The sequence below is a fragment of the Lissotriton vulgaris genome, chromosome 1_1 (assembly GCF_964263255.1).
Source record: "Lissotriton vulgaris chromosome 1_1, aLisVul1.2, whole genome shotgun sequence".
NCBI lineage: Eukaryota > Metazoa > Chordata > Amphibia > Caudata > Salamandridae > Lissotriton > Lissotriton vulgaris.
In genome coordinates, this window is record NC_141685.1 from 591900164 (window position 1) to 591916573 (window position 16410).

A 16410-nucleotide genomic window follows, 5' to 3' on the forward strand; every position below is an offset into this window, starting at 1 on the left:
GTGTTAGTATATGTTTGAATAAGTAAGGTGTGTATAACTGTATAGTTGAGGAAATGGAGGTGTGATTGATTTTTTGCATGACTGACTAGGTGTGTGAGTAACTCCATGGATGAGTGACAATCTGCGAGTGTCTGTTTACACTGATTGTATCTAAGGTTATATTAGAATCTGAAGATGTTCATCGTATTATCATATGAATGATATCATCAGTGATGTGATGAGTAATGTCAAATGAGATGTCATCAGTGATGTCATTTGAGATGTCATCAGTGATGTCACTGACCATTTCATGAATGATGTAATATTTGACATCATCAGCAGTGGATTGCGGGTGCGCGATATATAGTTAGTGCAACTAACTATATATGCGAATTTCAATGGTTTTGTGCGAGTAAAATAAGGTTTTGTAAATGCTAATCCCTAACTATATATGGTCTATAACCTATGGTTTTTTTCAGTGAATATATATATATATCTCTCTCTCTCTCTCTCTCATGGCCGGGGATAATTCACTGCTTTTGACTTTGAGGAGTATCCCCTGGAAGAGAATATCAACTACCCGGGGGGCACCAGGTTTGACGCCCTGGCAGATATGGTCGAACAAATTCTGGATTTTCTGGCTGGAGAATTTATACTCTGCCATGGCAGAATATTTCCCAGGACAGGCAAACTAGATGGAGAACGGACATCTCCAGCATCTCTGGAACTCGAGCCTGGGGAAGCTAGACCCTCCGGTCTTTCGTAGGTTGGTTGACAAATGGGGCCAGTTCGCGATTAACCTGTTTGCATCTTGCCTCCATCACCAGCTGCAGCGGTTCGTCCACTGGAGGCAGGACCCTCAAGCGGAGGCGACAGATGTGTTCCTCCAAGACTGGGGTCCGGAGAAGGGCTATGCTTCTCCCCTCTTCTCAATCACCAGTGCATCGGATAAGGTCCGCAGACAGCAAGAGATGGTAGTCATGATGATACCCATATGGAAGTCTCAAGTGTGGTTTCCAGTTCGGGAACTTTCCTGGGATTCTCGAATCTGACTCTCACATTATGGTGAGTCCGGATTTCGAACCACACTGGCTGGTGGAAGAGGGATCTTTATTTCTGATGTTGTGGCGGATTACAGGCAACGCTGTATGTTTCCAGGCCTTTCACGTCATGCCAAGTTCCTCCTCGTCAAGGCCTGAACCGACAGTACTACCAAACAATAAAGTTAACGTGGATCCCGTTGGCGCTGATGTAGTACAGGTGCTTAATTTCCTGTCAAGCCTTGCAGAAGACAAGCTAGCGTATCAATCAATTAATGCTTTCTGCTCAACAATTTCATCAGGACATGCCCCAGTAGACGGGGCCCGATGGGTTAGCACCCTGTTGTTTGCAGGTTACTTGTTTGAGGGGGGCGAGGGTGGTATTCATCTCTCCCTTCCACCTGAACCACGATATGTAGCACTTTGAGACGTTAACTTAATCCTCAACCTTTTCTTGTTGTGGCAACAAAATTTGCTTTGGTATTGGAAAGAGCTCTGGGCCAAGTTGGCTATGTTACCTTGCGTCATGCAGAAGAGTGTCCTACGTATAGGTTTTGGCTCTAAAGGCCTGTGTGTTCTCCCCAGATCGAGTGGTTTTCACAGTTCGAATGCGTATCAAATCCAATACGTGCACACTTTCTTATCCAGCTTTTGCAGAATCTCCCAAGTTCTATGTGGTGCAATGCCTAAAAGCATATGAACAAATGACTTATGAGGTCTGGCCTCTGGGAGAGAGGCAACTTCTTATTACCTGAAGAAAACCGTATAAGTTGGCATCTTCCCAGACTATAGCCTGTTGGGTGAAAAAAGAAGCTGGCATAGATACCAAAATGTTTGGGGCGCATTCAAAAAAGAGGAGCAATGGCTTTGAAAGCCTTTTGATTTGAAGCATGCTTGGAGGATCCCATGCATGCTGCAGACTGGTCTTCTGACTCTACTTTTATGAGATTCTATTTTAAGCCGGTGGTGGATGTAGCCCAAATGGTGGTGAGTAAGCTTTGAACTAGCATAATACTAGGCTTTGGTCCTGACAGAATGAAAATGTACCTAGCTTAGTGAAGGTAAATTTCAGTTCGATTAAGGACAAGGAGGCGAGTATTGTCCCACCTGGCGCGGAAAGAACGATCCCACCCCATTCTTCAGTAAGTACTTTAGATTTGCCTTTATAAAGAGTTGTTGTGATGATGTTTAGTAAGCGAATTGGTTGAATCTCCCGATTACGATGTTGGTGTTTGCCCCACAAATTAAGATACATACACAATGTTGGTGTTTTACCCCACAAATGAAGATGTTTTGCATTAGAAGAGGTTGTGGATTGGTCACTGATGCAACATCTCTTTGCAGGAAATGATGGAGTGAAACAGGATGCATGAAAGGAACTTGTGGTGTGATTTGTACAAAGAAAGATTGAGCAGCAATAGAGGACTATGTTGGGACCTGGCTGCATAGACTAAAGAAGGACTTAAGGTCTTCATGGAAAAAGTAGTTTTGCAATGCTTTAATGGCTGCTGTGCTTGATTTTTGATTAAACTGTAAAGTACAGAAATATAATCCTCTCCTCCGTGACCTTAATAGAATTGAATCTTCCCATCACTAAGCTAGGCACATTTTAATTCAAGATGCAGTTTAGAAATCACCCTAAGAGATTTTTTTTAAAATATATTTATTGACATTTATTTTAATATCCAATCATTATCATATTGTTCAAGTTTTCAATATTGTAATAAAGCTAGACTATGGCGTGCGTACATTTGTTACAGGCATCATTCGGTTACATTCGAAGTAGGGCATAAGAGGGATAATCAATTAGTTCAGGTATGTAAAAAGCATAATAACATTCATTGCAAACTCATTCCGCTGTAGAGCTAGGAAATGATAATGTTCACTATACATATAGTCAAGCATTATGTGCCAGTCTATAAATGTCCCACATTTCAAATCCACAGAAAGAAAAATATAACTTACAAAACATATAACTATCAGATTAACAGATTGTGCAGTGGGGCTATGGGTCTCATACGTAACAACAAGTAGTATAATTTATCTTAGTCTCACCAATGGGAGGAGGGGCAGCAGGGGGAGGGAGGCTGTTGCATACCATCTTCTCAATGGGCCGTCCACCATCCACCAGTTCCCGGGTCTGTAGTGCTCCAGTTTGTATAGGAGAGCCAATCCACACATTTAATCTCTCTGGTCAGTTATGAACAAGCAAAACACCAGGGTCTATCTACAGAAATGGATCTGTGGAGGACGATTCAACACTATTGGAAAACGTCTTCCCCCTTAGAAATCACCTTAAGAGATCTAGTAGTCGACGGTAAACAGGATGACTTTTTCAAGTTCATCTCCTTTAATGAAACAGTAGTAGGCTCCAACTGAACCTGTTCTGAGATTTTTATCCTTTTTGGATTTTAGCATTCCTAGGTAGTTTGACTGTCCTGGTGACCCATGATGGGTCTTTTTCATTGTCTTTTTTTGGTGGCCCTGAGGCACTCGGTCATGAAACCCATTCCTTTTATGGGATTTCTCAGTTCTGTCCTTCGATTTAAATTTTTGAAGCCAAAGAAGTAGTATTCCCTTTCTTTTAATGCCTTTTAATAAAAAGGTGAAGAATATGTTACAATCCTTTATGTTCACGATGTCAACAGTAGATGCACTCCTTGTGTGGATCCTAGGAGTGCAGCCTTTTGTTTCCACACGATCCACATGGCCTGAACAGTCCTTTCCTTGCTGGTTCAGACATGGTTGTTCAGTCAGAATCTGTATTGGCAGGTCTTTACCTTTTCCTGAATAGAGAAGGACTGCAGAAAACTTAGCAGACCTCATGGAGACCATCACATGATGTGCGGTAGAAAATCTGAGGGACTGAAGCCTCTGATGAGTTTCTTTGAGTGTGAGGTTACCTGCTGGGCTGAACTGTGGTTCTTATTAAACAATGAGTTTAAGCTACTGACGTGAATGTTTAACATTACCTGCTATGTATGTCATTGGCTATTGCTTTCCAAGGTACCATGGGACTCCCACTTCCACAACGGGGAATGATTCAAGCATTTGAATCTATGAAAGATCCATTACTGAAGAAACTGTCCTCTTGCTGTGAATGAGTTCCATTGGCAGGAACACTGCCAATGGAACTCATTCTGAAGTCCTCACTCACACTTTAAAGAATAGACAAAAAACTTACTTTCCAATAAATTTCTTCTGTACAACCACAGGTATGGAACTACCTCGATACGAAGCAGCAAGCCAAGACTAGCCTATTTCTGAGTGACTCAAGTAGACTGATGTCAGGCTCTTAGAAGCCCTATGTTACCCATGCTTGTATCAACCACCCTGCCACCGCCCCCACCCCACAGTAACTTAATAGAGCTCACCTCTTCCTTCTCATTTTTAAGTAACTGTTGTAAGTGTTTGTTCTTGCACTGCAGCTGCCGATCTTTCTCGTGAATTGAAACCAGTTCCTTTCTTAAGGTTTCTAGTTGATCCTCAAAAAGATAGAAAAAAAAATACACTTCAGTTTTAAATAAACACACGATAAATACAGCATTGTGGAAGGCAGACCAGGCCCATTCAGGTGAAAGGAAATCTCCTCCCCCTATTCGAAATGCAGCCTGGTCTATTCAGCCAGCCCTGACTCATCATGCTCTCTAGAGCCACTGCTCCTCCCCAGCCCCTGTCATCCAAAAGCCAGACATACAATACACAAACCTAGCAGAGGTACACTGGATGGCTAAGCAAGAAAATACCTACTTTCCGAAAGGGATATTTTCAAACACAGAATGTAAAAATCACCCACACTAAAAAATGCATTTAAACATTCGGAGTTCAGGCATACTGAACTTTATTTCCCCAGCAGTAGTAATGTTTATAAGATGTTATAAGCAAACTCACCATCCTATCCTATGGAACAGGTAGCCTTTCAATAGTGAAAAACTAAATTAGCAGTAATTCACTATCAGGACATGCCACACACAACAGGGAGTGTCATACCTTTCACATACACGCCACCCGGCACTCAAGGGTACCTTAGGCCTTCCTTATGGGTGACTAACATGCAAGAAATGGGAAGGTTAGGGCCTGGCAAGTGGCCAAGTCAACATGTACTAGACAGGCTCTGCAATTACATGCCAGTAACATTTACAGGCGGCTTATGCGGTTAGCACAATCAGTGCTGCAGCCCACTAGCAGCATTTGATTTACAGGCGCTGGGCACACAGTGCACTGTACTAGGGACTGACTATCAAATCAAATCAGCCAATCATGGAAACATCAATCCATAACAACAATTTACAGAGAGAGCATATGCACTTTAGCACTGATCGGCAGTGGTCAAGTGCCCAGAGTCATAAAACCAACAAAAAAGGTCAGAAACAGGAGGCCAAAAAGCAAAACGTCTGGGGATAAACCCGCTGAAAAAGCCAGGTCTAACACTGCAGAATAGGTATGTTGGATGGGAAGTAGAGGTTCTGAATCGGGCCCCACTGTTCCAGATTCTAGACACGGTTGGGCTGCACCTTTCACATTCAATCTTATGCCAGCTCCCCTGGACAAGCAACAACCTTGAAATCTAAATAGTGAATCTTAACTAATATTTTTTGAATGAGAGAATACAGTTCCCCAAATTTTCAGCCCAACACTGCAACTAATAGGTGCCCCATTAAAAGCCAGATTTGTTTACACAAGACAGTAAACCAGACACAAAAGTGTCAAACAGACATCCTGTGCCTTCACCTTTAGTGAAGGGTTACCAAATTCCTGGATACCTTCAATTTTTTCGGAACATTTAGAATTATCTTCAGTTCAAAATCAAAGGATAGTTCCTGCAAACACGTACTACTCGCCTTCTTCCACATACATGGAATTTCCAAATAGGTAAAACTATGCACTGCGTCATAGGTTGGTAAGCAGGTTAATATTCTGGGATCAAGCAAAGCAGATGTTTTTCGATCCAGGTACACAAGCACCACAGAATTCTCAAGCATCACAGACTTTACAGGCACAAATCAATTTGCTCTAACACCTCAATATCTTTGTCCTAAATCGGTGCATAAGGTAACAGAAGGGTAGGCAGGAGCAATGCTGGTGGCAGGTCACTTGGAAACGGGGCTGCAAGTAGTAAGGTATACTTACAAGTTTAGCATACTTCACTTCAAGATTTAATGTGACAATTATAAGACTGATCCATGGAAAGGACGAGTCAGATTAGGGACCACAATAGCTAAAGATGCACTTGCAGTTATTTATTTCCCGGTTAAAGCTACAGCCAAGTTTGCTTGTTTGCTCCAGCCCTATATATATGCCTCAATTATTAATGCCAATCTGACCTACATGGCGAAAGAGCATCTGGTTGCCGTTTGTCTGGGAGATCTTCAAACAGACAACAGAAAACCTTGCATTTAACACCTTCATATAAAATACCATCAAAAGTGCCTAAAAAGGAGTCCTTTCCAATTGTACAAAATACTTTATTTTAATACTCTGCAGCAGAGGATGGTGCTATATTACTTCAAGTAAGAGCTACAGAGACCACAAACCACTGCATTGGTCTGTATTTGGATCTAATATTATATTGATTACTGCATGAGTGATGCTTCTCTCAGATTTCCCAGGTGATTTTTAATTCATCACATAGTAAAGGCACCCAAAATCTCTCCTAGGGTTTGAACGAAAACCGTTTCCAGCAATCACTCCGGTCAGGCTGAGTGAGACACTCGAACCTCATTTAGAGCATCATATTCTCCAAATCTATGTGGAGGAATTAGGGTGTGAATCTCCTCAGTATTTGCGAAGTAACCATAGGATATTTTTCTATAGGATCTTGCCAGCAACACTGATATTGTTCACCTTCTACAAATAAGAGATATTTTCAATCATTAGCTGATGGTATTTCCAGTGGCTGATCATTTTTGACGGTAGAGGACCTTTGATACTCTCTAAACCTTCAGTTCAGGACAAACACAGAGGAGGTGCATAATGTTCTCTTCACCAAGTTACAAGTCATTTGTGACTCTGTACGCAACCATGGCATTAGATAAAATGTGCCTGGGAACACTCCAAAGTGGGCATATATGAATAGTTGCTTATACTTCACAGACTAAGGAATTTCGAGATACGATTGCACTTTTACCTTGGTATATCCATTCTTTGGAGGACACGCATGCTTTCTTTTTGAGAAGATCTCTTTATCCAAGAGTAGTGATAGATGCATAGTTGTGCTATTGACAACTTTTTAAAATGAATTTGCAGTAATTGGCATTTTGCAGACAAAGTTTACTGAATATTCCTCTAATGATGTAAATAGATATTTCCACGCCTGGGCTTTCCAGTTTAAGTTTCTTTCCTGCCACAATAATTTGGACAATTGGTTTGCAGTATCAGTTTAAATCCTTTTCCATACTTTAATAAATAGGCCTTTCGCGCAAATGCCTGATTAGTCATCACAAATTCCATTCGTATCTGCGCGGGTGATGCATTATGTGGAATTAAAAAGAGGGCTTAATAGATTTTCGTGAATGCATGGTCGATAATGACAGTCTTTTCCACACAACGCTTCACTTCCATATGTCAGAGTTGGCAAAAGTTTTGCAGACATTATTATACTCAGTTGTGCCTTTAAAGTGGGTGAGAAGCTTCTAGAGGTTTCCCTTTGTAGCCCACAGGCATCTGATTTCCCTGTCCTGGCTCCAGACTAACTACAGGGAGCATGCAGCGCTTTGTGCAGAGGCAGGACACAGCCAATTCAAGTGTAAATGGGGCTATGCCCAGCTCCCCCCTCTCATAATGCTAGTGATAGTCCTTCCAGGCACACCTAAGTTCCCCATTGTGTGAAGACTGTCTAGGAGGATTTTACAAAACTCAACTGTCAGCTACACCTAGTCATGTGATCCAGGTACAGGCACTAAGAGGCTAAAGAAGGAAAAAGCCAACTTTCTAAAAGTTTCATTTTACATTGTAATTTAAATTCCAACTTCACCCTAAGTTAGGATTTTTCATTATAATTCCAAAAAGACACCAAACATGAACTGGTTACCTGCCCCCATTTGGAAATTACAGCTTATTAAATGCAATAAGGTAACTCCAATATCAGTCTATAAGAGAGATAGGCCTTTCAGTAGTGAAGTTTTTCACTACCAGGACAGGTAAAACTTAAATTCCATGCCCAACTGTTCAGGTGCACTGCACTCTGCCCTCAGGGCTGTGCAGGGCCTACCCAAGAGGTGAACTATATGTATTTGGTTTTAAAAAAAGGTTTAGGCCTGGTTAAAGTTTTATTTTACCAGGTCGAAATGGCGGTTTAAAACTGCACACACATGCTGCAATGGCAGGCCTGCTAGTAGCATTTAATTTACAGGTCCTGGGCACACGTAGTGGCACTTTACAATGGGGGGATTAAGTGAATTAGATATATGTCAATTGGGGGGGGGAGGGGTGGCTTCGACACAGACGCAACTTGGCGGGATTCATCTGACCTCCGGAACAGACGCGGAGCTCTTTTCCTTATGTAGCCTCTCTAACGCACTATCCATCTATCTACATGCTGTTTTGCACCATGCAGGTGCAGTCTGGGACCTGTGTGCAGCGGTGGTGATTTTATTAAGATGAAAGCGAGCAGCCACCATTTTAGGTTGCATCGCTCATAATAAAGGTGAGGTGAAGAGAGGAGAGACCTTCAATGAATAACGGTCTCCTTAGAAGTAAAATACCTATAGGCTGGAATTAATGATATTCATGGGGAAAGAAGGAATAGAAAAAAGGGAAAAGTGTGCTGCACTTCACTTTGTGTTGGAGGAGTCCTTTGACAAAAAAGTCTTCAATGAGGTTTCTATGGCCGTTTTATCGCGCTACATGCCTCTTTTGGATGCGACCCTTGGCTCCTAATCGTCGGCGATCCTTCTTTTTGACAGTCTTATTTTTTATAACGCTGAACTAGTACACCTAGTTTTGTTCTGGCTAATGCAATTGTGATTTGGCTCCTTCTGACAGTTAAGGTCTCCTCAGTGAAGGATTAACTGCCTAACTGGTTTCCCCACAAGTGACTTTGCACATTTACTGACTTGGTTTGCCTCTTCCATGTTTCTATTGGTGGATGCCCACTCTGGTTTCTCCCTGTGATCCCTAGGAGTCCTTGAAAAGTGTGTAAATACGGATTTCTTGATCTTGTCTCAGTTGTATGGGCCGGGTTCTTTCCTATCAAATTCGTGTGCAACGCCTGCCTCAGCATAAGAAGATGGCTAGTGTTTTTCATTCATCTCATCTTTTAAACAGTCTTCCTCAGGCACAAAACCAAAGAGAGCAAAGAACGATTCTCCCTCTCCTAATTTATCCTCCCAGAATCATGTCTTAGATGATGTACGTGGTCTTCAACCATTCACGTGTACAACTAATGAAAAATTACAACGAATTGATGATTTGTTATGGAAGGGAAGATGTCAGAGTTAGAACACTATGGGGGGGATCTTCAAGATATACCTTCTAAGATACCCTTGTTGGAACAATAAATCCAAAAGCTTAAACAACATACGGAAGACCTTGAAAATCGGAATACACAAAAGAATTTGCACATTTACAGTCTACACGAGAACATTGAGGGCTCGGACCTTCTGGAGAAAGTTTCTTCCGGACCTCCTGGATCTTCAGTCTTCACCACTTCTCAACATTCAACGTGCACACCGTTTGGGCCACCATCAATCTCATTCAATTAAACCATGTGATATCAAAATACTCTTTTTGGAATTCAATGACTTGCTGCATGAAGGCTGTTAAAGTTAAACATGGTCTTATTTGGTCTGGCCACAACCTTTTTATCTCACAGGATGTTTCCAACGCAACAAATGCTTGTCGAAAATAATTCCTCGCTCTTCGTCTCCAGATGAGGCACTTGATCGTACAAAGACATGGATGTAGAATGCCATATTGAATGTTTACCTATGAAGGCACCTCATGTTCTTTTAATGATCCAGCTAAACTGAAGACTTTTCTGTGTATTATTACAAATCATACCATGGAGACTAATGACTGATACCTTTAAACATACTTAAGTTCTCGCACAGTTTTGTTTTGACTTATATTCCAACTATACTTTTCTTAAAGTTAATGATGAATCTCCTTTTGATCTCTATTTTCTTGTATTGATATATCTTACCTTACTCATTGGTTTCCATGCTTTCCCTTCATCTGAGGCTACTTGTTGTATATTTTTCTTTTTTAATTTTTCTTCTCCGATATCGTTTCAGCTCTCGGCATCAACATGCCCTTCGCTTACCTCTTTACCATCCTAATTCGGATCTGGATTTTCATCCTTTATCTGTCTTCCTTTTTTCTCTTTCCTATTTCTTTTTCAGCACCCTTTTCCCACTTATATTTATCCTTGTTCCTTTTTACCTATCCTTCTCATTATTCTCGTTCTTACAGGAGTGTTTTTTTAATTCTTTATTTGTTCCTCTCATAGCGATCATTGTATATTATTTGATGGTTGGCAAATACTGACGTTTTGTCTCTCATTGATCTTGCAACCTGTTCTACCCGTTACTGTATACTTTCCCTCACCCCACAACATGTTTAATGTGGTCTCGTGGAATGTCCATGGTCTGGGTTATCCTGTTAAGCGTTAAAAGGTACTTCCTCATCTATTTAAACTTAAAACGCACATTGCTTTTTTACAGAAAACACATTGCAATGATGTTGAATCACTTAAACTGAAACGTCAATCAGGTTCTTTTTTCTCCTGCTGTTAATCGTAAAGGTGGTGTTGCCATACTTTTTCACAAGCCATTAAATAATAAAATGTTAACATCTGAATGTAGTACGAATCGATAATGGGTTTTGGTTGACGCTATAATACTTAAAAAACACGTCACATTTTTCCATATGTATGGCCCCGTTAAATCTGACCCTGAATTCTGGCACAGTATTCAATTGAAACTTTCCTCTATTTCTAACCCTCATTTTTTTGTTGCCGGTGATTTTAATGATTGATTAGACCCATTCACTGATAGAAAATCTACCTGTAAGTTTAAGCCTGATAAGTCTCACAAAGCATTTCAATACACCATTCCGCTCGTCCATTCTTTGATGTATGGAAAACTTGTAACCGATATATGTGATTCCTATTATTTTCGAATGTACATCACACTATGTCTCGTATTGATTATATTTTGGTTTCCAAATCATTACTCTCTTCAAAACAAACACCTGAAATTGGTTCTATTTTTATTTCCGACCATGCTCCTGTTATAGCTTCCTTGGAAATATCCCTCAAAACCTCTAAACAGGGCAGTTGGCGTTTTAATAATACCTTGTTGTCAGACCAAACCTTTATTTTTGAAGCGATCTCTTTGATTAATGAATGTTTTCAAATTAAATCATTCTAAAGATACTTCTGTTCACAATAATTGGGATGCTTTAAAGCTTTCTTCAGCGCCTTCACATTGGTCTACTTGACCAGAAGGAAAAAAGTATTTTATGCTAAATACCTCTTAACCCTTCAACTTATAAAAGCGCTAAGGCATGCTTACTTCACCTCCAAATCCTCCGAGTTTAAATGGTCTAATTAAAGCCAAGTCTGCCTTAAATAAGAATGCTATGGTCAACGCTGGTAATGTCCTCCAGAAAATTAAGTCCAAATACCATGGAAGCCAAAATAAGGCTGGTAAAATGTTAGCCAATTATTTCAAAATCAAATCGGAACAAAAAACTATTGGTCCTATTGATTGTGAACATAGTAAGAATTCGTGGATAATATAGAAATCTTTCAGTCCTCTTATGAACTATTCTATACATAAGATGCAACCCCTTCTGAATGGGATAGCAAGCGTTTTTTCCAGGGTCTTCCCAAACCTCCCTCTACTCCTGATACTTCACTATCTCTTGAAGATCTCTCACTTCAGGAAATTTCTGATGCTCTTAAATCTTTTTTAAAAAGCTAAGGCTTCTGACCCAGACAGTTTTACCTTCAAACTTTTCTCATTCTTTTCCTCTATTATTACTTGCAAACTACTTGAACTTTTTTATTCTTTTTTATCCAACTCTAAAGCCAGTGGTTCTTTTCTGGAAGCCCTTAATGTCATTATCCCCAAACCAGATAAGGATCCTACCCTTTGTAAAAATTACCGGCCCATTTCACTAATTAGTTACGATTACAACATTTTTGCGAACATTTTGGCACCTCGTTTGGAGAGCATCACCTCCTTCTTATTAAGCCAATCAGGCATGTTTTGTTAAGGGCAGGCTTGCATCCGATAATTCCAGAATATTCTCCAACATTCTTACCCTTGGGGAAAAAATATCCCTATCTCCTAGCAGCCTTGTTGCTTGATGCTGAAAACGCTTTTGATTGTATAAGTTGGCAATTTATGTTTTCTACTCTTCATTGGTTTGGTTTTGGATATAAATGTATTTCCTTCATCAAATTGTTATACGTTTAACCACGTGATTGCATGTTTGTTAAAGGTTGTTCCTCACCGTATTTTAGTTTGCATAGGGGCACTAGACAAGGATGCCCCTTCTCTCCTTTGCTTTTGCTTCTCTGCTTAGAACCCTTTCTTGAACGTATCAGATGTAACCCCAATATAACTGATTTTAAATTCAATTCCCAAGAAATTAAACTCTGCTTATGCAGATGACATTCTAATTTATAGGTCTAATCCCTCAACCTCCCGAAATCCTTTTTTACAAGAGATTACCTTATATTCCAATATCTCTGGTTACAAGCTAAAACATTTCTAAAACAGATTTTACCGCTTAATACTTCATGTTATCGCTCTATGTTTGACAAAACTGACTTTACACAGTGTCCCCATGAGATCAAATATTTGGGGGGTCTTCTTCCCGACCAACCCTGATGAACTGGCCCATAATTTTACTGCTTTAAAACAAACTCCAAATGTTACTTTCTTCCTGGTCTCCTCTTTTTTTTTTATTGCTGTTGAGGCAGGTTGAACACCATTAAAATGAGGACTGTTCCCTATGTTCTTTTTATGCTTTCTATGTTACCGTGTAAAATTCCTAATTATATCCCCCAAATGAATTCTATTTGTACTAAGTTTCTTTGGAACAACAAACTTGTTTGTATTGCTTTGTCAAGACTAATTCGACCAAAGACTGAAAGTGGTGTGCGATTTCCCGACTAAGTTATACCATACCGCTTTTTTAGTTCTACAATTATATTCTATGTCTAAAGTATACTATGACTCCCCTACACCAACTTGGTTTGTGTTTGAATGCTCTTTACTACATGAATTTTTGTTTTAAAGAAGTTATTTTCATATCCAATTGTATATTCATATCTAAAAACACAATTTTAAAATACTTATTATTTGTTGCACATACTTTTTATCCAAGGATCTGATTTTTGTCAATCCTTTCTTACATCTTCTATTTGGTACAATAAATGTATTAAATTCTGATTGGACGGATAAGGGTATTTTTTTGTGTGTACCATATGGTCTCTCAAAACTCCATTTTATGCTTCCCGCAATTGCAGGAGATGTTTAGCCGCCCTGATTCCATCCTCCAACAATATAAATTGTTTAATTCCTGTACTTTAATCCTTTTTATTGAATAATAACTTTACATCTGATATTACTCCATTTATCCTGATGACTATGTATACAATATTACTAATGATTTCACCTCCAGAGCTTTACTAATGATTTCACCTCCAGAGCTTCAATTATAACTCTCTGTCCTTTCCCATCAGTACGAGAAATAAGTCCACTATTGAACTCTCATGGGAGAAAGATCTCTCTCAATTATTGGCTCTCTACCAATGGGATCTACTTTGGCAAAAAAAGTTTAGCACTTCTAAAGCTGCCAATATTACACAATCTCTATTTTTTGTACACAATAGAGTTATTACTCCCTCTTTTCGTTATACAGTGGATTCCTCTATCTCCTCTTTATGCTGGTCATGTATCTCCACTGATGGCACTTTTGCTCAACGACTTTATGATTGTCCTAAAGTCAATGATTTTTAGAAAGACATTTGGTCAAATTGTTTAATGATTTGTTTCCATTTAATTTTCCATAATCAATTCAAAATATATTTCTTGGTACTTTATCTGCTGATTTTGACCATCTGTCTCCAAAACCGGTTTTACTTTACCTTTGTATTGCTTCTGAAGTTATATTAAGTTGATGGAAAGATAACTCTAAACTATGTATTTTGGTTTGGTGGAACCTTATTTATGATTAGGGCTCCCGGTTTTCCGTTTTTACGGATTTATACACATAAATACAGACGGAAAACTATTTTTCCATTGTCTCTATTTATACGTAGAAACAGAAAAATACTAGTAAAACGGTATATGGATGAGGTCACCTTTTGGCATGTTCCAAGAAGCAGTGAGGAAGCACACCTCGGGCGCACGTTAAACTCCTGCTACAATCTTCTAGCGCCAAGCGAGTCACTCGCCTCAAAGGCACTTGCAGTGCACATTATGTTAAAGGCAGGCGGCGGCCCATTGTCATTCTAAATGTGGTAATCATCTGCAGTTAGAATGACAATGGGCTGTCCACATCCTGTGCAAGGGTGGGGAGGGGCGTTTGAATTCCGTGGAGTTCCAAAGAAGTGCGAAGTGCGATTCTAGCTCCAAAAAGCCAGCATGATGGTTTCTGTTTCAGATGCTCACTTCTATGAAATGCAGTCATTTGAAGGTCAGGAGTTCGAATCCTGGCGCTGCTGACTTGGTCTTCCTTTATTCTGAGGCTGGTGAATGGCGAACGTTTATATTGAGCACTAATACCATCTGTTATTTTTCGCCCTTGGTTATGGTAGAAGCACTATACATAAAAAAATGTTATTGTTATTAAATTCCTGTAAGGTAGCTTAGTATGGTAAGGTTACTGCTAATAAATGTGGGTACTTAAATTCTGGATTGCACAGACCCGGCCATACGAGTTTTACTGAACTGAACAAAAGAAAGTAATATATGTGAGAGAGTGAGACGTTCTCCTTTCCACCCCTTGCAATGCTTCAAAGACACGGCAAACACAAGGTACAGAGATGCATTTTCCAGCATAGAGTGTAATGTGACAATGTATTTATTTATATAGCGCTTGCTGTTTCAGGTTTGCAGCTTCGCAGAGCTACAAATAACTACTGCCACTAACGCCCAACTATATCTTACTCATTTTATTGCACTCAGAAGGATGAAAGCCTGAGTCTGCTGAGCCGGGATTCAAACAGAGTTCTGTAGATTTTAGCACTTGCTCTGTGTGCTTCGGGCTGTTTGATTTTATTTTTAATCCAATGACAAGCAGATTAAATGGAACTGGGGCCCTGAATGAACTATGGCTACAAAAGCACCGGTAAGGAAACAAAAAAAAAATGCAGCTAATGTATGTAGCATGGCAATTAAAATTTGGATCAATTAATACTGTGATACTAACAAATGCAATGCATTTCTTGTATATTAAAGAAGTAGTGCAGCACTAAGTTTACTCAATGCCTTCAACTTCAAGTGTAGAAAGGAATTTTATTTTCGCTGTGTTTTCAGTTTTCAATTTAAATAAATGTGGAAAAATACTAGCTGTAGCGTCGTCTTTTGCGTGTGGCAAAAATAAATGTGGATAAATACAGAAAAAATGTCCAAAAAATAAATACAGATAAATACAGACGGAAAAGGCAAAAAAATAAATACCATAAAACGGGGAGCCCTATTTATGATGAACATAGATTATCATTTTCCCCACTGGATCTTAGGGTTTCACTGCCTGAATTCTTTCTTGCTCTGACTGAGTTGTGTTCCTTCCCCAGATATAGCGCCGGGACGCCCCTTTGCTGGGGTAGCTGTGCGCTCTAGAAATGGAAATAACATAACATCTACTGTTTCTTCTTCACTTTCTCAAAAAATTAAATCCGCTCTACTTTGGTTACCCTTAACCATTTTTCTATCTTCACACTCATCACCTATCTAAAACGTGTGGCGTTTTCTAGCCTTCCCTTCTAGAACTTTATATGAAATTCCACAAGATGCTGTTGACAGAGTGTAGTGAAGGGTGTGTGTTATCTGTGAGAATTTATTATAGCCTTGATCTAGTGCCGTAGGAAGATTGTTAGTCAAGAAGATCTGGTCCCCCCCCTTTCTGAAGTTCAGCCTTTGTCGCCGAAGGAGCACCGGGATCCCCTGTGCAGGAAACAATTCAGGAGCTGCTTGGGTCTTGCGCCTGAAGTATTCTTTTGGAAATAACTTGTGCCAGACAGACCTGGGATCGCATCCTCAAAACCGAGCCAGGAATGTCATGACGACTTTAAAAGTTTGTGGGAGTGCCTCAGTGGATGAGGTGCTTGGGAATGAAAGCTTGGAATCAGTGCTGTGTGTCAGGGGAGCCTCTGATCTCTGCAGGATGTCCAGTTACAAGCAAGAACTTGGATCCTGCAGTGGACTGGACC

At 39.9% G+C, this 16410-nt stretch overlaps 1 protein-coding gene across 6 annotated transcripts in view; it reads right to left on the reverse strand.

Annotated features, from left to right (window-relative positions):
• Nucleotides 1-16410, reverse strand: part of SSX2IP (SSX family member 2 interacting protein) — a 632083-nt gene that overhangs the window by 408398 nt on the left and 207275 nt on the right. For all 6 annotated transcript variants that reach the window (XM_086954035.1, XM_086954027.1, XM_086954031.1 and 3 more), the window contains one exon: nucleotides 4394-4504. In XM_086954035.1, coding sequence (XP_086810161.1) covers nucleotides 4394-4504 — 111 coding nt within the window. The remainder of the gene's footprint in view (nucleotides 1-4393; nucleotides 4505-16410) is intronic.